Source organism: Octopus sinensis, linkage group LG17, assembly GCF_006345805.1.
Source record: "Octopus sinensis linkage group LG17, ASM634580v1, whole genome shotgun sequence".
Lineage (NCBI taxonomy): Eukaryota > Metazoa > Mollusca > Cephalopoda > Octopoda > Octopodidae > Octopus > Octopus sinensis.
In genome coordinates, this window is record NC_043013.1 from 24107877 (window position 1) to 24129875 (window position 21999).

The 21999-nt window shown below is 39.6% G+C and overlaps 1 protein-coding gene across 1 annotated transcript in view; it reads left to right on the forward strand.

Annotated features, from left to right (window-relative positions):
- Positions 1-21590, forward strand: part of LOC115220931 (methionine--tRNA ligase, cytoplasmic) — a 47546-nt gene extending 25956 nt beyond the window's left edge. Inside the window, exons 14-23 of the mRNA XM_029791130.2 lie at positions 628-723; positions 5095-5212; positions 8468-8601; positions 11083-11162; positions 11387-11518; positions 13370-13474; positions 17740-17923; positions 18310-18408; positions 19312-19386; positions 21310-21590. Of these exons, the coding sequence (XP_029646990.1) occupies positions 628-723; positions 5095-5212; positions 8468-8601; positions 11083-11162; positions 11387-11518; positions 13370-13474; positions 17740-17923; positions 18310-18408; positions 19312-19386; positions 21310-21465 (1179 nt within the window). The 3' untranslated portion in view covers positions 21466-21590. The remainder of the gene's footprint in view (positions 1-627; positions 724-5094; positions 5213-8467; positions 8602-11082; positions 11163-11386; positions 11519-13369; positions 13475-17739; positions 17924-18309; positions 18409-19311; positions 19387-21309) is intronic.
- The last annotated feature ends 409 nt before the right edge of the window (positions 21591-21999 follow it).

Sequence of the window (21999 nt, forward strand, 5' to 3'; positions counted from 1 at the left end):
TCTGAACTGCAGTTTAAGACTACAAACACTGTCTGCTCCTTCTAGCTTCCAGTCACTTGCAGTATCCCTGTTGTAGTTGTTTAGCCTTCATAATCTAATTGAAAAAAACTGTGATCTGGGACATTCCATCCATCACCATCCCAATATTTTTTTCACACAGTGTACCTTGGACAACATGATTTAATGTCTTTTTTTAAAGATGATAAGGTGGAAATTTCTGCTATTTCTAGCAGTTGGAGTGACTACTTTAAAGTACCCTCTTTAGCTTGATGTATGCCTGTGGATTCTAAGGGTGACTACAGCAGTGAAAGGCAAGATGGTCGAGGCATATCAGCTTCTGTTCTATGAGATATACAATTTTGTCTTTTTCTAATTCTTTTTCCTATTTTTCTGGCCATGATGCTAAATCATATCAACAGAGTACCATATGGAACTTGATGTACCGAGAAGTATTTGACACATTATTGAACTGAAGAGCAGCATATTTACTACATGCGTAGTACAAACGAGACCCAAACTTTTTTCAGGTTTAATGTTCCAGTTAAATTTTCCAGCTGACAAAACACATTTTGTTGTTATCTGACTGACTAAAATGACAAATGTTTTTTTTTTCTTTCTTTTGACCAGGTCTTTTATGTATGGTTTGATGCTCCTATTGGCTACATCTCCATCACAGCGAATTATACTGAGAAATGGGAAAAATGGTGGAAAAATCCATCTCAGGTGGGTACTGACTAACTAATAATAATAATAATCATCATCATCATCATAATTTAGCATCCTTTGTCCATGCTGGCATGGGTTGGACAGTTTGACCAGAGCTGGCTAGCTGGAAGGCTGCTCCAGACTCCAGTCTGATTTGGCATGGTTTTATGGCTGGATGCCCTACCGAATGCCAACCACTCCAAAAGTGTAATGGGTGCTTTTACGTGCCATTTGCATGACACCAGTATCTGCCACAAATGCAATTTTACTTGGCTTGATGAGTGATCTTCTCAAGCACAGTATAATGCCAAAGGTCTCAGTCGTTGCCTCTGAGAGGCACAACACGCGAAAGGAACCCAGTCACTTTGCCTCCGTGAGGCCCACTGCTCAAAAGGAACTCACCTCCGTGAAGCCCAATGCTCGAAAAGAAAACAACCAGTTTGCCTCCATGAGGCCCAGTGCTTGAAAAGTGCTCTTTACGTGCCAGTTACATGACATGAGAATCAGTTACGACTAGGATTTCACTTGGCTTGACGGGTCTTCTGAAGCATAGCCTATTGCCAAAGGTCTTGGTCTCTAGTCATTTCCTCTGTGAGGCTCAAAGTTCAAAGATCATGCTTCACCACTTCATCCCATATCTTCCTAGGTTGCTGGAGTCTATTTTTTCGCACATTTTCAGCGTTTATTGTACCTGTGCATCTTCCACATACAAAAGCTATTTTCTCTGTTAGCCTTCCTCTGATATTGGTAAAACTTTTATGTGTCCAAAGCTTACACTGGGTGCGTCTTATCGTTTTCTACCTATGCGTTTTCTACAGATTGAGCAGAGACATCTACCTGAAGGGATCTGTGATTTGTCCACTTCCTACTTACTAAGACTTTGGTTTTTGCTAGGTTAAGTCTAAGGCCCTTTGATTCTAGACCTTGTTTCCCTTCCTGGAACTTCTCTAGTTCTGGTAGTGATTCAGCTATGAGAGCAAGGTCATCTGCATAGAGGAACTCCCAAGGGCAGACTGTCTTAAATTTCTCTGTTTTTGCCTGGAGGACTATGATGAACAAGAGAGGGTTGAGGATTGATCCTTGGTGAACCCCTACTTGTACCCTGAATTCTTTGCTGTACTTGTTGCCAACTCTTACCTTACTGACAGCATCCCTGTACATGGCTTGTACAGCTCTCACCAATCACTTGTCTATCCCTAGTTTCCACATTGACCACCAGATAAGGGATCAGAGGACCTTGTCAAAGGCTTTCTCTAAGTCAACAAAAACCAAGTACAGAGGTTTATCTTTGGCTATGTATTTCTCCGGCAGCTGCCTTACCAGAAATATAGCATCAGTGGTGCTTCTCCCTGGTACAAAGCCAAACTGCATCTTATCTAGACTAACTTTTTCCCTTATTAGTTGGGCTATGACTCGCTCCCTAGCATTCATCACCTGATCCAACAATTTGATACTTTTGTAATTATTTCTATCTAAGGCGTCACCTTTACCTTTGTAGCAGTTGACTATGGTGCTGCTACAACAGTCATTGGGTATGCCTCCTTCGTGAACCACCTGATTTACAAGACTAGACCATAACCCACATAACCAGATATTTTAAGCATCTCAGCGGTGATTCCTAATGGACCAGGAGCTTTCCCTGTCTTCATATCCTTAATTGCTTTATCTACCAGGGTATTGTTGATTTGGGTAGCTGGTCCTTCACTGAGCCTTGATGAACCTCTACCTGTACACCAAATTCTTTGCTGTACTCATGGTTAACTCTCACCTTACTAACAGTCTCTGTACATGGCCTGTACAGCCTTCACCAGCCATTTGTTAATCTCTAGCCTCCTCAGAACCCATCACATCACACAGCAGGGCACTCTATTGAAGGCTTTCTCTAGATCAACAAAGGCCAAGTATAATGGTTTATTCTTAGCTAAGTACTTCTCCTAAAGTGCCTGACTATGAAAATAGTGCCAGTAGTGCTTCTTCCCCAGACAAAGTCAAAATGCATTTCCTGTAGCCTAATTTTGCTCCTAATTAATTGGGTTATAACTCTCTTTGTAATTTTCATCACCTTGTCCAGGACTTTGATGCCTCTATAATTGCTCCTATCTAAAGCATCACCCTTACCCTTGTAGTAGCTAACAATTATGCTGCTATGCCAGTTACTGGGTATTACACTTCCCTGAATGACCTGGTTAACTATGCCGGTGACCAGCTCGTACTCAATAATAATAATAATAATAATGATAATTTCTAACTTTGATACATGGTCACAATTTATATTTTACCTGTATCTAATTCAGTTAGCTCCAATACTTATTTTATTTCCAATGGGCCAGTCATTATTTCTCTGCATTTCTGATGGTGTAAATGATAAAGGAGCATCTGTGCAACAGGTTGGAATAACTTCTGGAAAATAATTTTTATTTGATGTACCCATACACTCACATGTACACACCCTCACCCTACACATATCTATATGTCAAACATTCTCCTACATCTCTTCCTCCTAACACCTATCCCTCCATCACTCTCCTAACTGTGACAATACTCTGCTGCTGCAATTATACAAGAGCAGAATTAGTACACTCTTTTTCGCATTGCCATTTACCCCTTTCTTCCCTTGGAGCTGCTTCCTTGTCTCTCATTCTCATTATCAATCTTGTCCATACTGGTCTCCACTGATGTTCCTCTCCTCTCTGCTCTTCACCTTTGCTCTGCCATACCTCATCTTGTCTATCTCTTCTCTGCTATCATTCTTCACATCCCCTCATATCCACTGCTGTTGCCCCACTCACCTTCCCCTCACTTCATCTCCCTTTCACACCTTGCACATCATCTCTCAACTCTTCTCTCCCAATGTCTTCTTAATTCCTTCTTCCCAATCCACTTCTATCTCTCCTCCTCCTCCTTTCCCCATCAACCACACCACCCTTGTTCATTACTCTCTGACATCTCCACCCCTGTCTCTAACCATCAGTTACCCTCCTTACTGTCACATCCTCATCCACCTATCCCCCCCCCTTATATTATGGAGGCTGGCCATGTTTCTCCTCTTACAGCAACACACTTGTTGTGCTTGTCCTACCATACTTTCAGCATTCAACATAAAGCCATTTCCCCACTCTCTTGAAACAACTCACTCGAGGAGCAAGGGGTGGGGTGGGGGGTGTGGTTCCTTTTTTTGTTTTTCTGCCTCTTCTTTTGTCACCTTCTCACTAGTGCTGCTATCATTAAAATGTCACCACTTTACACACAATAAAGTGATTGGTGTTAAGAAAAGCATCCAGTTATAGATACTCTGCTAAAGCTAACATTGGAAATTTATAATAATAATAATAATAATACCTGTTGACATAGGTGCCCTGGGAATGATAGCGAAAGGGGCTGATTGCTACCTAACTCAGATACCAGGAAACCCCAAAATGGCAGAAATTTAAAAGATAGTGCTCATGGGAACTGCTCATATCCTACGCAAAATACTCTCTATGTAATCCCAAGGTTTAAAACAAACTTTTTTTTTTTTTAAATTTATGTATTAGACATTCACTAGTACAACACAAAAAAAAACTAAACAAATATATGGCACACTAGGCATAACAACAACGTGAACTTCCAACCTGTTGTCTCTTGAGGTCTCTGGGTGAGACTTGGAGCCAACTTGTACAGACATAAAGCAAAAGTCAAACATAGAATAATAATAATAATGAAATTATTGTATACAGTGCTCAGGTGCACCACTTGTCAAAAGTGCATATAAAGCATTTGCAGTAATGTACAAATGCCTGGAAAGTGAACAGTGTATGAGTCAGATACATGCTTGCGTGTGTATGGAGGGGGAGAAAATCAGGTGTAGTGTTGGCGAATCTCAGGAAGCATGGAAGTTTTGAAGGATGTAGTGCTCCGACAACTAACAACTGATGCCGGCAGTTTGTTCCATGCTTCAGCAACTCTTAGCGTGAAAAAATGTTTCCAAAAGTTGCGGTCCTGCAGCTGAAAGATCCTCTCAAGCTGTCCAGTCCATGCCAGCCAGCATGGAAAACGGCTGTTAAAGGATAAACTATCATTTCGTGGCAGAAACGTTAGCGCGCCGGGTGAAATGCGTAGCCGTATTTCGTCTGCCGTTACCTTCTGAGTTCAAATTCCGCCGAGGTCGACTTTGCCTTTCATCCTTTCAGGGTCGATAAATTAAGTACCAGTTACGCACTGGGGTCGATATAATCGACATAATCCGTTTGTCTGTCCTTGTTTGTCCCCTCTGTGTTTAGCCCCTTGTGGGTAGTAAAGAAATGTATCATTTCGTGTAGATGTTAGTTTATACATTCTGTGTGAAAAAGAATGTTGTTGAATGTAAACTGAAATTCTATTTACTTAAAAAAATTTTTTTTTTTATAACAGGTACAAATGTATAATTTCTTAGGTAAAGACAATGTACCCTTTCATAGTGTTATTTTTCCTGCCACATTGCTGGGTGCTAACCAAAATTATACTCTGGTTGACAGTGTCCTTGCTACAGGTGAGTGACGAGTTTCGTTTCATTATTCTTGTATTCCAAAGAGAAAATTAGCTTCAAGCAAACCAAGACTAATTTACTCTTGGTTCCTGTTTATATTTGTTTGTTTATACTCCCCCCCCCATGCCCAATGCTTCAATTTGATAATTAACAATTTATTTGCATCTTGATATGTTTTTATCCTCATTAATTTGACTTTTTATCAACTCATCCCTATAAAAACTGGCTTCTTGATTTGTTACCAGGCTAAATGCTTGGTGTCATTTCATCTGTCTTTACATTCTGGGTTCAAATTCCACTGAGGCCGGCTTTGCCTTTCATCCTTTTGGGGTCAATAAAACAAGTAACAGTCAAGTGGTGGGGGTCGATGTAAACATCTATCTCTCTCTCTCACAAAATTTCAATCCATGTGCCTACTGGAGAAAGAATTCTTATTAAGATGACAAACTGGTAGCATCATTACTGTGCCAGACCAAAAATGTTTGGCAGCATTTTGTCTGTCTTTATTTTGTGTGTTTGAATGGCTGCTGAATTCGGGTTTACCTTTCATCTTTTGAGGACAGGGGTAGATGTAATTGACTGCCCCCCCACTCAAAATTGCTGGCTTTTTGCCTATAGTAGAAAGAATTATTATTATTATTATTGTGTGAGAGAGCAGTGCATGCCATCAAAGTGTCACTGGGGTACTAATATACAAAGCCCATCATAACTACTTGATAGATAAGGGTACACCAGGCGCATGCATCACATCCATATGTGCGCAACATGGTGATCTCACATCAAGATAAACAGTGCATGACCTTGCAAATGGGGCCCTGTTAGAATTTTCTTCTGGTGGAGTAACCCATCCCGCTCAAAAGGTCACTGAATAAGGATTGTTTATGGATGTTGAACGAAAAACCTGTTTCCAGAGGTGAATTATTCAAATCCCAAAGAATTCTTCTCAACACATGGCTATGATGCTCCCCCACTACTGCTTGTGATCAGAGATGCACATATCATCGTCAGCCACCAAGGGACATGCTCAACTGGTTAAGGTATATTTACTGTAGACCCATCTTTTTATACCAAGACAAAACAATGTACATGATAATACTTCCAATCAATTAAGATCAGAAGCCATGAGAACCAGTGTCTGGTACTGCATCAAGGCTTTTGATATTATTTTTATGGCCTTCGATAATGTGCCATGCTGTGGATGTGGTAGGCTCTGAGGAGGCTAGGGATTGATGAGTGGCTGATGAAAAGTGTACAGGCCATGTACAAACACACTGCCCAGCAAGGTGAGAGTTAACCATGAGTACAGCGAACAATTTGATGTACAGGTAGAATTTCATCAAAGCTCAGTCCTTAGTCCACTCCTTTTCATATTTGGTCCATCAGGCCATAGCAGAGAAATTAAAGACAGGCAGTGCTTGGGAACTCTCATAGCAGATTTCATATCAGAACTAGATGAGAAATTCTAGGTGTGAAAGCAAAACCTGGAATCTAAGGGTCTTAAGGTTAACTTGGAAAAGACTAAGATCCTAGTAATCAAGGAAACTGACAGGACCCTACCTACGTCAGGTAGGTGGCCCTGCCTAATTTGTAGGAAAGGTGTAAGCAGGAACTCCATACAGTGTACCCAGTGTGAGCTATGGACACACAAGAAGTGCAGTGGATTGATAGGAATTATTATTAGGGAAGATAGTTTTCGTATGTGGAAGATGCACAGGATCCATAAAACCTTTAGAAACTCGGGAAACTGATCTGTCAAAAGCCTTGGTGGCTCATTAGAGGTAGGAGATAATTTCTGCTACCTAGGGGACCAAATTAGTAGTGGAGGAGGATGCAAGAAGAGTGTGGTAGCTAGGATAAGAATAGGATGGAGGAAATTCAGAGAGGTGTTGGTCTTGAAAGGTTTCTCTCACTGAGTGAAAGGAAGATTGTATGATGCATGTGTATAGAGACAGCAGTTCTATATGGTAGGGAGACATGAGCCCTGAATGTAGAAGATGTGATGGTTAGAAAGGAACGAGGCCAGTATGCTCTGCTGGATGTGTAATGTAAGTGTACATGTTCAACAGAGTGCCAGTGTTTTGAGAGAGAAGTTAGGCATAAGAGGAATTAGTTGCAGTGTGCAAGAGAGAAGACTGTGCTGGTGTGGTCATGCGATGTGGAAGGATGCTGACAGCTCCTTAAAGAAGTGTGGATCTCTCAAAGTGGATGGAACACTTGGAAGTGGGAGACTCATGAAGACATGTGAGGAAATACTGAAGAATGACCTCAGGATGCTGAACCTTTCAGGCAAGATGACAAAGGACCAAAATGCCTGGTGCCTTGTGCTCACGAAGACCTGTACACTGCAGCAGAAATGTTAGAACCAGTCCTTCTGGTGTTGTAAAGCTCTTGTGGTGGTACCACATAAAAACAGCCATGCAGTGCTGTGTTAAGGTGACCGTGTGGTGCTACTTAAAAGTGCCTCTGCTGTGCCATATAAACACACCTGGCAAAAACTCTGTCAAGTGGCTGGCTTTAGGAAGAGCATCCAGCCGTAGGAACGATGCCAAATCAGACTGGATCCTGGTGCAACTCCCCAGCTCTGGTCAAACTGTCCAACCCTTGTCAGCCTGGACAACAGATGTTAAATGATGATGATGATAGTGCAAAGTGAAGCGAGTGGATGCATATGACCAAAAAGATTTGCTGATGAGATCTCATAAGACTGAAATATATTCGTAGTTGGCTCTGTACTATCAATGCTCAGATCAAATTCATTCCCCCACAGCATTTCATATTTAATTAATTTTAATTAATCTTTATCCCTCATTGCATCTTTGTATGTTGTCCTAATATATTGCAAATCTCAATCTCTAACACATACAGTGATAGGTTTTGATAGATTTCAATCATGGAGACTGCAGAATTTTATTGATAAGTGGATGGCAGTGGCACACATGAGCGGGCAGAACGCTATTGTTGTGTAGCCCTAAGTCAACTTTTATTGGATAGAGTTTTGATCTAAGATTTTCCAACTGTGACCATCTTGTCTTTTAGTGTCTCTCTCTCTCTCTCTATTTTTTTTTTATGGACTGCTGGGTATGTTATCTTTTGCTGGCTGAGCAGCTGACTAGAGTTAGGATGTTGTTTTAACTAAAATGAATCAAGCTTGGAGGCATTTTCCTGAAACCATGTTCATTGTGACAAGATTAAAGGCTCACTGATCATTATTTACATGTTTTATTAATTTTTTCATCGCTGTTTGATGATTTACTTCAGAATACCTTAATTACGAAGATGGAAAGTTTTCCAAGAGTCGTGGCGTTGGTGTGTTTGGTAATAATGCAAAAGATACTGGAATACCTGCTGACATCTTCCGCTTTTATCTTGTCTACATGCGTCCAGAATCTCAAGTGAGTTGATCCTTCTTATATATGTTTTCTTTTCAGAAAAAAATTTCTTAATAATCTCAGGTTAGACATCCATGAAATGCTAACCTTATAGTTAGAGATTAAATTTTTAGAAATATTTACATCTGCATTGGTGTTTGACCATCATAATAACCTGATTTCTGCCTACATACAGTGAATTAGTAAAAAGGTGTTGAGTGGAAAGCTGGGTGTTAATGGAATGGGTTGTTGTGTGCAAGAAAGAAGCTTGCTCTAGTCTGGTCATGTGATGTTAATTAATTAACGATAGCCATATAAAGTACTCTAGGGTATTCAATCAATTCGTTCTACCAATGTTCTAATGTCAAAAGAAACTTGTTGCTGTTTTTGTTTAGCCCAAGGTCATCCCTGATTGAGCTGACCTTTAGTTAGAAGTATTTCAACTATGAGTAACTCTCCTGTCATTTTGTATTCTGGCAAAAACATCTACGTTCAATGTGTCCTTCTATTTTCAAGAGAAATTTGATTGCTATTTGTTGCAGGTTGAGTGACTGCATACAGTGTTCATTATAAGTTCATTAAATTAATATTTGTGATGTAAGGAACTTTGATGAAGTTTACTCGGCAAGACAGATTTCCATTCTATAAGTCCCTGTGTTTCTCCCAGATACTTTCCCAACATTAGAGATAAAGCATTACATTTGAAATGCTGTCTCTGTTTTTTCCTTAAATCCATTCTTGCTAATTCACCTTAAATCCATGCAAGTGAGATAACATGAGAGCTATGAGGTTCAGACAATTCACTACCTGCTGATCATTTACTCATAAGTTCACACATTATTAGTTTTATCATAATCTACAAAATGATTGTTAGCATTAATAAGGGCCCTCAACAGGAAAGATCAGTTGATCCCCGCCCTCCAATAAAAGGATGCAAAACAACTGTTTCTTATATGGAATCTGTTATACATGTTTGGATGTATTAGTATTTACTAAAGTTTTAACTTATTAATCTTTTGTATCACATAGTTCTAAATTTTCCTTTAATTTACGAGCATTTTACACGGTCCAATCTGTGGATATGGAAGTTTGATGCTTGTCGAATTTTCCATTCTCTGTCTTTGCTGATCCATCAGGAGAGACACAGTTGTTGTAGAAAGACAAACTTGTTGGCTGTAATGTTTCTGGAGACAAACTTGTAAACTCTGCTCATTTATTGTTTCTCTCTTAATTATTTATCTCATTAGCAATTTGGCTAAATTTCTTGCTATATGTGATTTCACTAAATTATTATTGACTGCAGTGTTGGTGCAGAAAGTTAAAGTTGCAGACAGCAGAGTCAGTAATGTGTAGTGGTGTAGTCGATGGAGTGATTTTTCAATCTTTTTTCTTTCAATGGTTCATTGAAAGAAAAGTTAAACTTAATACAGTACACCCTACCTTCAGTGTCTTTATAGCTTTTGCTATATAAAACAACAGTAAAAAAAAAAAAAAACAATTAAAATAGCTTTAAAGCAGGGATTAGTGTAGAGGTAAGTGAAATCAAAATCAAATTCGATGACTGGCATCCGTGCTAGTGGGGTGCAAAGAGCACCATACGAGTGTGATCATTGACAGAGCGGCTAACCGGCTTCCATGCCAGTGGGACTTAAAAGGCACCATTCGAGTGTGATCATTACCAGCGTCGCCTTACTGGCACTTGAGCGCCGTGCTAGTAGGGTATTAAGAGCACCATCTGAGCGTGATCGTTGCCAGAGCGGCTAACTGTCCTCCGTGCTGGTGGCACGTAAAAGACACCATTCAAGCGTGATCGTTACCAGCATCGCCTTACTGGCACCTGTGCCAGTGGCATGTGTATAAAGATTCGAGCGAGGTCGTTGCCATTACTGCCTGACTGGCCCTGTGCTGGTGGCATGTAAAAGCACCCACTACACTCTCGAATTGGTTGGCGTTAGGTAGGGCATCCAGATGTAAAACCTCTGCCAGATCAAGATTGGAGCCTGGTGCAACCATCTGATTCGCCAGCCCTCAGTCAAAATCGTCCAACCCATGCTAGCATGGAAAGCGGACGTTAAACGATGATGATGATGATGATTGCGGAGTTGGCTAAAAGAGAATGTATTTGTGCAGTGTGGATCTTTAAAAACAATCAAGTTTTCTAAATGTGTGTGCATTTTTGAACTGACTCAAAACTTTGCAGCACACTTGCAGATATGCATGACACAATGGCTTGAAATGTTTGGTTAAAAGGGTCAAACATGTAGTATTGGCATCGAGAGAAAACTAAGTTATATTTAATAATTTGTATGGTAGGTGTTCTTATTAATAAGATGGATTAGCTCTAAAGATATCCTACTTAGAAAGTAAAGATTACCAGGGTATTACTGGTGCATCACCAGCTTACCAAAGTTTGCTCTTGTGCCCATGTAAGCTGTTGTTGTAATTGTTGTTGAGATGCAAGTTTGTATTTTTTGTATGTTTTAATAACTTTATTTTAATCTTTAGGATACTTCGTTTTCTTGGGATGACTTCCAACTGAAGAACAACTGTGAATTACTTAACAACATAGGGAACTTTATTAATAGGTAAATCTCTCTCTCTCTTCCAGTAAGAATAATTTTTAATTAGATGATAATTGTTAAATATTTGTATAAAAAGCAGAATTTAGTAAAATTCTGTTAGAGTTTTCCTTAACTTGGTATTATAATTATTCTTGTCTGCTAAATTATATCCTAGATTTTAATAGTTTTCTTGTTTCAACACTTTCTAAATACTTTGAATGTATAAAGAAACTCTGATTGTTTTGTAGAGCCTTGATGTTTATCAGCAACAGTTTTCAGCAGACAATCCAGGCCATGGACCTAATTGAGGGAGATGAAAAGCTCATTGCTCAAATTAACAAACTTTTGCATCGTTATATAGAAAACATGGAATGTACCAAGTAAGTTGCTGTGTTTTTTGTCTCTGTAACCTTTGCAGCTTTTATCTCTGTTTCTCATGTGAAAGACTATATTCATTTTCACTGGCTCTCTGTCAGTTATGACGATGAGTGTTCCGGTTGATCCGATCAACAGAACAGCCTACTTGTTAGTGTGCAAATGGTTGAGTACTCCACAGATATGTGGATTCAGCGTGACAAGGCTGCTGGTCCCTTTGTAATTACTGGTACAACTCATTTTTGTCAGCTGAGTGGACTAAACAACGTGAAATAGAGTCTCTTGCTCAAGGGTACAGCTTGTCACCAGAAATTGAACTCACAATCTTACCATCATGAACTGAACATTCTAACCACTTAAGCCACAAATATACAAATGTGTGCAATAACAATTACTTTCACCTGCCTTTAATCGGCACAGGGCCAGCAATTTCAGGGGAGGAGTAAGTCAGTTAGATTGACCCCATTGTTCAACTGGTACTTATTTTATCAACCTCAAAAAGAGGGAAGGCAAAATCAACCTTGGCAGCATTTGAACTCAGAACTTAAAGATAGATGAAATGTCGCTAAGCATTTTGCCTGGCATGCTAACGATCCTGCCAGCTTACCACTTTATCATCATCATCATCATCGTTTAACGTCCGTTTTCCGTGCTAGCACGGGTTGGACGGTTCAACCGGGGTCTGGGAAGCTAGGGGCGGCTCCAGTCTGATCTGGCAGAGTTTCTACGGCTGGATGCCCTTCCTAACGCCAACCACTCCACGAGTGTAGTGGGTGCTTTTTACGTGCAGAATAATAATAATAATATTAAAATTTTTAATTTTAATTATTAAATTTTTAATTAAAAAATTAAAATAATAATAATAATAACTTGAATGTGAGGCTTGTAGACAGAAATAATCCATAATCCCTATAATAACAAGTGCATTAGGTATGATTAAAAAGCATATAGATAGATATATAGCAAAAACAGTGGGACTTACAAGTGTATATCTAACATAGAGAAAGTAACATTACAAGCACACTGCACACATTACACCAAAACGAACCACAGCACACTCCAAAGCACACTTTGTTTACACTCGTCTCATGTATTGCTTGATTTTTGCAACCAGATTATTTTTGTTGATTATCTTCTCTATTATTTTGGACATTAACCCTACCACACCATGTTACTGGGAATAGCCTAAATGTAATTTCTACTGGATTCTCGTTAAACCAGCCACACACAGAAAACGAAGATAGAATACTAAAAATAGACAACAGACCATGTTGTAGCCTTGTCCTCAAATGTGTTCATCACTCGTTCTTAATGGTGTCTCCACCTGCAACTGTTATTTATTTTTGTTTTTAATTGAAAAATTTTAACCGGATATTTTTTGCGATAAAATGAGTCTGTGATGAACTCAGCCCTTCATTTGGTAAATGAGCGAAGCCTAGACTCTTTGCAGTTGAAGAAATTATTGATGAGATTCTTTGGACAAATAATTTTCCCTTATGCAAGACAATGAGTGATTCGGACAATGAAACTGGTGAAAGAGTTGAGGTAAATAGTGATTCAGGTAAGCAAATCCAGAAGTTGAGAGAGGATAGGCCTATTATTGTTATTCCCCTGAATTGTTTTGTGATTCTGTCCATTAGTTTGCCTGCAATCATTACTCTTGAAGAACTGTGTATGCAACCATTCATTTCTTTTGCTCAGGAGCCCAGGTGAAGGGTAAAGTCAGACGCAGGGGCGCAGGATTGACAATGTTAGCACTACAGAAGCACATATCAGTAAACCTGTCTACTTAACGATATTAAGTAAATTGACAACTGGAAATAGTAAAACTTTTGCTACTGTTTGTTAAATTTCAGAATGCGAGACAGTCTTCGAATCTTGCTTGAAATGTCCACTCTTGGTAACCAGTATATGCAGATGCACAAGCCTTGGGTTTTAGTGAAAGGGACCAATGAAGAGAAGTAAGTCATTCATTTCTCAATAATTTCTTATAAACATTTATTTTTCAGAAATTTATCTAAACATTTTCAGAAATTTTATCATGTCTATTTACATGAATTTGAAGTTAAAAGAATGAATGCTAGGCCCTTTTGTTTCATGCTTGACCTCACTGCATGGAATTGTGGTTCTTCTAAAGCCTCAGGCTGATTCAAGGCCTTGTGAATAGATGTTGATTGCTAAAAATTTTATGGACGCTTGTGGTGTGTGTGTGTACAAGAGAGGGAGAGATTGTGTGTGTTTTTTTGTATGTCTTCACATTAACACCACTTGAGCAGTAATAATATTTATTATATTTTTTTCTGTTTCTTCCAGTCACTTGACTGTGGCCATACTGGGGCTCTACATTGAAGAATTTTAGTCAAACAAATTGATCCCAGTACCTTTTTTTGTAAAAACTTGGTACTTATTCTGTCAGCCTCTTTTGCTGAACTGCTAAGTTACAGGGATGTAAGCACATCAACACCGGTTGTCAAGCAGTGGCTGGAGACAAGCACAAACAAAGATGCAGGCACACATAAATACATATATACATACATACACATATATACATAGCGGTGTGTAGTTTAGTGGTTAGACTCATGATTGTAAGATTGTGGTTTCGATTCCTGGACTGGGTGAAGTGTTGTGTTCTTGAGCAAAACACTTTATCTCATGTTGTTCCAGTTCACTCAGCTGGCAAAAATGAGGAATCCTGTGACAGACCAATGTCCTGTCTAAGAGGGGAATATATTACACCACAGATACCAAGACATTGATTTGGGAAGGATCTTTATCATTTAGTACATATATACACAAACGACAGGCTACTTTTAATTTCCATCTACCAAATCCACTCACAAGGTTTTGGTTGACCTGAGGCTAAAGGTGCCATGCAGTGGGACTGAACCATGAACCATGTGGTTGGGAAGTATGCTTCTTACCACACAGCCTGCTCCTGTTTATTTACATCTCTCGTAAACTCTGTCATGTCATTCAGTAGTTTGATGAGCAAAGAACTGTAGAATAAAAGTACTTTACTTACCAAAGTTGACAAGAGATAGAGCATTGTACCACAATACATCAGCTCATTAAGTCCCTTCCAACCGATGCCAGCATGGAAAATGTGAATGCCAAAATGATGATGATGAGACTCATCGTCATCTGTTGTTTTATGTTCTTTTTCCACACTGGTGGCATAAAACTATTTGGAAAGATGCTGCTAGAGGTAACTCAATGTGTCTAACTAAAACAGTGAGAAAAGCATCCATGTTTTTAATACTTACTCCTAAAATTCAAACCTTTATCCAGACTTAAAGCATTATCTAATTCATAGTCTCTGAAGCACTCCGTCGGTTACGACGACGAGGGTTCTGGTTGATCTGATTAACGTGTAAGTAGCTGAGCACTCCACAGACATGTGTACCCTGAACGTAGTTCTCGGGGATATTCAGTGTGACACAGAGAGTGACAAGGCCGGCCCCTTGAAATACAGGTACAACAGAAACAGGAAGTAAGAGTGAGAGAAAGTTGTGGTGAAAGAGTACAGCAGGGATCACCACCATCCCTGCTGGAGCCTTGTGGAGCTTTAGCTCTATAAACACTCACAACGCCCGGTCTGGGAATCGAAACCGCTATCCTACGACCGCGAGTCCGCTGCCCTAACCACTGGGCCATTGCGCCTCCTAATTCATAGTAATCTGTATGCACAAATGGGGAAAAAACCTCTTGTAACAGAACTGTGTGGAAATAATGAGAATAGAGGAACTCATTTTGTAGTAATTTAGTTGATTTGACAAGCGGACATTCGTTTGGGATACCCTACTAAAGGCCATTGACTATATTTGTAGCCAGTGCAAAGTTCTAGCCAGACATAGGATGACGTGGTGCCACAAGAGCAAAGAAACAAACGTAGAAGGCAGGTAATTAGAAGAGAAGCTAGGCAATGATATAATTAGCTACGGGAGAAGCAGAAAGGAAAAAGTTTGAGAATGTTCTACGGACCAGAGAGGCATGAGATGTTCTGGATTGCAAGACAGCATGTCAAGAGAGAATCGTGATATTGTAAGAGAGAAGTGTGTTTGGGTGGATGATGTGGCACTTGCACATGGGAATTCTGTAAAGAAAGAGGTATGGAATTGTCTGTCTGAAAGGCTGCTAAATGTGGAGAATGTATGAGAGAAGGAGAGTCTTCCTAATGCAACCTCTACAGACACACCAGCTATCTGAGTTGACAGCTGTCTGGGTATTCTTCTTCCACAAGTTCCATTCACTTTAAGTGATCTCTTCTGTATGCAGCAAGTCCTCATCCATCACATGGCCATATCAGCACAGTCTTTTCTCTTGCACACTACATCTGATTCCTCTTATGCCTAATTTTTCTCAATGTATTGCATTTTGGTGTCCATGCACACTGATGTATTTACAATTGAACACGCTAGCATCATTTCTTCTAAAGCTTTGCATGTCCCCTGCATTCACAGGCCATGTTTCACTACCTATTTCTTTATTACCCACAAGGGGCTAAACACAGAAGGGACAAACAAGGACAGACATAGGTATTAAGTCGATTACATCGACCCCAGTGCGTAACTGGTACTTAATTTATCGACCCCGAAAGGATGAAAGGCAAAGTCGACCTCGGCGGAATTTGAACTCACAACGTAACGCAGACGAAATATCGCTAAGCATTTCGCCTGGCGTGCTAACGTTTCTGCCAGCTCGCCGTCTTGTTTCACTACCAAGCATCGTACAGTCTGCCTTCCACTCTGACAGAAAACATGTTTTGTCACCAACAGAGGTGTTAGATGTCTGGGCTTTCTCCAGCCAATTCTTATTCTAGTGACTACTCTTTCAGAACATCCTCCTCCACTGCTAATTAGGTTACCTTGGTAACAAACTATCTGCTACTTCTAATGAACTTCCTGGCCATTTGAGAAAATCAGATTCAAGTGTGCCCTCTGTTTATTTGCTCCTTCACACATTCCATATACCACTAACTACTTTCTCCATTAACCTTTCATTCTACTGCAGCTCGTGTGTGTTCATAGCTTGTATTGGGTACACTGTATGACGTGTTCCTTTCTACAGCTTTCTTATCGAGCTGGGCTACTTACCTGATGGGGAGAGAACCTTCTGTTTTCTTGCTTACTACAATTTTGCTCTTTTCTAGGTTAATTTTTAAGGCCCTTCAGACTCAGGTTTTGCTTCCAAGCCTGGAATTTCTTTTCTAAGTCTGTTAAAAATTCCAGTATAAGAATCAGCTCATCAGCATATAGTAGCTCCCAAGGGCAGCTGACCTGAAATACCTCTGTTATGGCCATCAAGCCAAGTGAGATTTTTGTCATGGCTGATGCCAGCGCCATGTAACTGGGCCCATTAAAAGCATCCATCAAACATTGGGTGATATACTGTGCTTGTGAAGACCTGTCAAGCCGAGTGAAATTGTAGTCATGGCTGATGCCAGTGCCGTCTGACTGGCACTTGTGCCAGTGGCATGTAAAATGCATACTTCGAACTTTGGGCCTCATGGAGGCAGTGACAGGTGACCAAGACCTTTGGCGATATACTGTGCTTGTGTAGACCAGTCAAGTGAGACTGTAATTGTGGTTGATGCTGGTGTCAGGTCAATGGCACCTATGTTGGTGGCTTGTAAAAAAACACCCACTACATTATTGGAGTGGTTGGTGTAGAAACTATGCCAAATCAGATTGGAAGCTGGTGTAGCTCCCCAGCTTACCTGTTTTCAGTCAAACCGTCCAACCCATACCAGCATGGAAAGCGGATGTTAAATAATGATGATGATGATGAGCTGGAAGATTATCAGAAATAATGGGTGACTGAGTACCAAACCATAATGAACTCTTACCTGTACTCATGGCTGACAGTTCCCCTGTACAGGCTTGTATGGCATTCACAAGCCATTCCCTAATATTTCCTCTTACAGTCCACTCTGCTGGGTATTGTTGATGTAAGGAAAGGCATCCCGTCGTAAAAACCATGCCAAAATGGACAGAAGTCTGGTGCAGTCTCCTGCCTGACCAGCTCCTGTCAGACTGTCCAACCCATGGCAGTGTGGGAGGTGGGGGACGTTAAATGATGGTGACAGTGGTCTTATTTTTTGTGAAGCTTGTTTAATCAGATTGTTTACTGCTGTTTTCAAATAGAATGCAACGATAAAACAGCATTATTACTGTTATTTAATTTTGCCTCAGTTAAGTAACCAAACTTTATTTTTTCTCTCTTACAGGCAACGTGCTGGCACAATTGTCAGTTTATCCAGCAATATCGCAGCTCTTTTATCAGTGCTGCTGCAACCATTTATGCCTCAGACAAGTGCCACCATTCAATTACAAATGCAATTTCCTCCTGAGAAAAATGTGATTCTTAATAATTTTTCCTGTTATTTATTAACTGGACATAAAATTGGTAAGGTAGGTATTATTAACATTTTGCAATAAACTTCTGAGAGTCCAAGTGATATATCATTTATTTTATTATTGGTTTAGAAAAACTTGGATTTGGGGTTGTAAAAGCTGGTTATATTAATGCCATGTGTTGCAGGTGAAGTTCTATTAATTTTATGAAGACTGGAACTGGAGAGCAATCAATGCATTTCTGAGTCAATGGAATTTTTATTGATTTTTAGTAGCCATCATATTATGTTGCCAATGTTCGAAATTTTCTTTTATTTGAATGCATTTTTTTTAATTGTCAACTATCAAAATATTGATATTGACACCTGTTGGTTGTGTTCATATTAAATAAACTAAAATTTACCTTTTTTTTTTTTTTAATTAAAAAATTTTCTTTTTAACAGCCAAGGCCATTATTTCAAAAGTTAGAAACTGACTTCATCCAAGGACTGAAGAAAAAGTTTTGTCCATCACCAACACCAACGGCAGCAGCATCAAACAAAGTTAGTAATTCTTTTTGTGTTTCGAAGGATTTCTCTGCAACAACTTTTACTCCTTACTTCTACGATTTGTTTATTTGATAATCTCATTACAAAATTTGGAGATAGAGGAATGGTTGTCTTGCAGGACCACCCTCCATTCTAGGTAAGGTAAAGCAGTGCAATGGACTGGAATAGAACTTGGGTTTGGAGAGTGATAGGAACGTTAGATTGTTGGAGTTTTGGCAAGAAGGGAACAAATTAACTTATGCTTATAATGGACTAAAACCCATGAAAGTAGTACTTTAGCATGGCCATAGTCTAATGGCTGAAATGAATAAAAGAATTAAAAGACTGCTTTTCTAGGAGAAAGATTTGATAAAGAATAGTTTATATTTGAGAAATCTTCAGCCAGACCAAGGGTGATGTTGAGAGGACCATAAAAGAGAAGAGACAGGTGTAGAAAGATGGAGGTTGTAAAGAACCATATCAGGTAGCTAAAAGGCAAACTAAGCAACGTGTTTATGTAGCAAGAACAGAAGCAGAAAAAGGAATTGGATCTCCCATTTTAAGATCTATTCCTCAAGTTTGGAGCATTTCCTCATGTCTGCGACAGATATTTTAAATTTTGTATTTATGTAGTCTGACAAGTATTGGATGCGAAACCTTGGGTAACTATGTCCAAGATATAAAATTTTTGTTTATATATATATATATACATATACACACACTCACGACGGGCTTCTCTCAGTTTCCATCCACCAAATCCACTCACAAGGCTTTTTGGTCAGTCCAAGGTGCCACATAGTGGAACTGAACTTGGAGCCATGTGGGTGGGAAGCAAACGTCGCACAACTATGCCTGCACCCATGGTATAAGTAGGTTTATTTTGACCCTTAAAAGATTTGTTTTGTTTCTTATTTTTAGACCGACCAAGCTGCAGCTGCCACACTTGGTTCAGAAGCAGACGTAGACACTTTAAACCAGTTAGTAACAGAACAGGTAATCGATTTGAAACTTTTGTAATCGTAATTACTGAGCGTAAGGTTGTTTAGATCCAGATAAGTTGTGATTAAGTTGATCTTTAACCAAAGACATTCCAACCATGATTATCCCACCTTTTTAGATATGATTCTTTTGAACGTAGTAAGATGTGGTTTGAAGAAGATTTAGCTGCTATTTCTTGTAGGTCGAGTAATGATGCACGGGTGTGCACCTGGGAGTTGTAAGTATTGCAGAGTCAATTTTTTTAAAGCAAATAATCTCTTTTCAAAACAAACTTTTATTACCAAGTTTAAATATAAAAACATGTTTTAGACAGAAATAAGTTGGCTGAATATGGCCAATTTGAATGTTAAAGGGTTAGATAAAGATCCTGTTTTAAATATAGAATTATTTTAAATATAGTAACATGTTTCTGGCCTGTTAATGATTAAACTTAGATGCAAACATAAAGTCTGTGATTAATTTGTTTGTTTCAGAAGCACATAGTCCCAAGACTGGATGCTGCTGAATTGCACTTTGGGCTAATGTTTACTATTGTAGCCACAGATTGATGAAAGCCTTCGGCATGACATTTGGTTAACAAAAACTGTGGAAGCTTACATATATATATGGGCCGTTTGCCAGCTCTGTCTGGCCCCAGTGTTGGTGGCACGTAAAAGCACCATCCGTTTGTGTCCATTGCCAGCCTCGCCTGGCCCCCGTGCCGGTGACACGTAAAAGCACCATACGTTTGTGGCCGTTTGCCAGCTCTGTCTGGCACCTGTGCGGGTGGCACGTAAAAAGCACCCACTACACTCACAGAGTGGTTGGCATTAGGAAGGGCATCCAGCTGTAGAAACATTGCCAGATAAGACTGGAGCCTGGTGCAGCCTTCTGGCTTCCCAGATCCCCGGTCGAACCGTCCAACCCATGCTAGCATGGAGAACGGACGTTAAACGATGATGATATATATGTTTCTTAGCTGGCAGATCCTCTGATGTAATAATTACTGAATGAGGGGTAATCAGCTAGCTACTCACCAGGCTGAGTATACCTTAATTATATTTTTTTTATACCTATCATGGACAGCCTTGAAGCTTCCTACACTAGTTCGTTGGATCTCTATCTATGATGGACTCTTCCATCGAAGACAATGTATGAGCATTTGGCATTTGCCGAAAGACCTGCACAAATGATTTGTTCGTTATAGTGAGATCAAATGCTTGTGCCATACATTGGCTCACTCTCTCCATCAAAGTCTGAACAGGTGCACGGTGTACCATGAATCAGGTGTTAAGGTGGCGAGCTGGCAGAATCGTTAGCACGCTAGGCGAAACGCTCAGTGGTATTTTGTCTGCTGTTACGTTCTGAGTTCAAATTTCGCCGAGGTTGACTTTGCCTTTCATCCTTTCGGGGTTGATAAATTAAGTACCAGTTACGCACTGGGGTCGATATAATCGACTTACTCCGTCTCCTCTGTGTTTAGCCCCTTGTGGGTAGTAAAGAAATAGGTGTTAAAGTGATTATAGAGCAATGCAAGATGAAGTGTTTGGCTCAAGAACACAGTGTACCACCCGGTCTAGGAATTGAAACCACAGTCTTGCAATCACAAGTACAACACCCTAACCACTTGGCCACATGCACTCATATGATATATATACACTTTTGAGAAACAGACAGTGACACACCAGTAAACATACACATTTGTTTGGAAGTTTGTTTACCAGTGTGCCACTGTATGTCTGCCAAAAGTGCCTTTAGTCAGTCAAAAAACTGGAAACAGTCAACTACTTGAAATCCATGAAGGCAGAGCCCCAAGGTATAGGCTTGTGACTGAAACCAAAGAATAAAAACATATTTTTACAGAAGCATAGTTTTTGTTAGTTAAAAATTGAAATGTGTTCATGTTTTAATTCTGAATGATGTCCATTTATATTTTAGGGTCTCAAAGTGCGGGAACTGAAAGCCAATAAAGCTGAGAAAAGTGTCATTGATGGTGAAGTTGCTAAGCTTTTAGACTTAAAGCGCCAACTTGCTCTGAAACAAGGAATTGATCCAGCTTCTCTTGGGAATAAAAAGAAAAACAAAAAGAAGTGATCAGTTATTTGGAAGCCACAATTTTTCCAAATAGTGTATCGTTTGACTAAACTGCTATGGTTTTGTCAAACTACCGAATGAAAACAAAGAAATCCCATCAATAAAGGAAAATTATCTTTTCAATTTGTTTCTGTCCTTATTTACTTATTTGTTAATAAATGTCTTGTCTTTGTACGAAATGACTAGTGATTTGCATGAAGTTTTGGAGCTCCTGGAGAGTGTGGACTTGGAAGAAAGTGTGGAAGATTATGCAGCAGCAGTCGGTAAATACAACATGGGGTGAGAGGCCGCGGAAAAATTTCAACCAATTCTGTGGGGAGAGGGAGCAAAGAAGCCACAAAGGAAACATAAAAAAGAATGATAATTTATAGAATATCAAATCCTCAAGTATAATCCACATTTTTTCCCCAAAATTTAAAGGTCATAATCCCTAGTGGTTAAAAATGAAAAATATTTTCTAAGCAATGTCCGAGTCTCTATTTGCTGTCCGGCAATGTTTATTCAGAAGCATTTTGTGATGTCGGGCACGAAAAT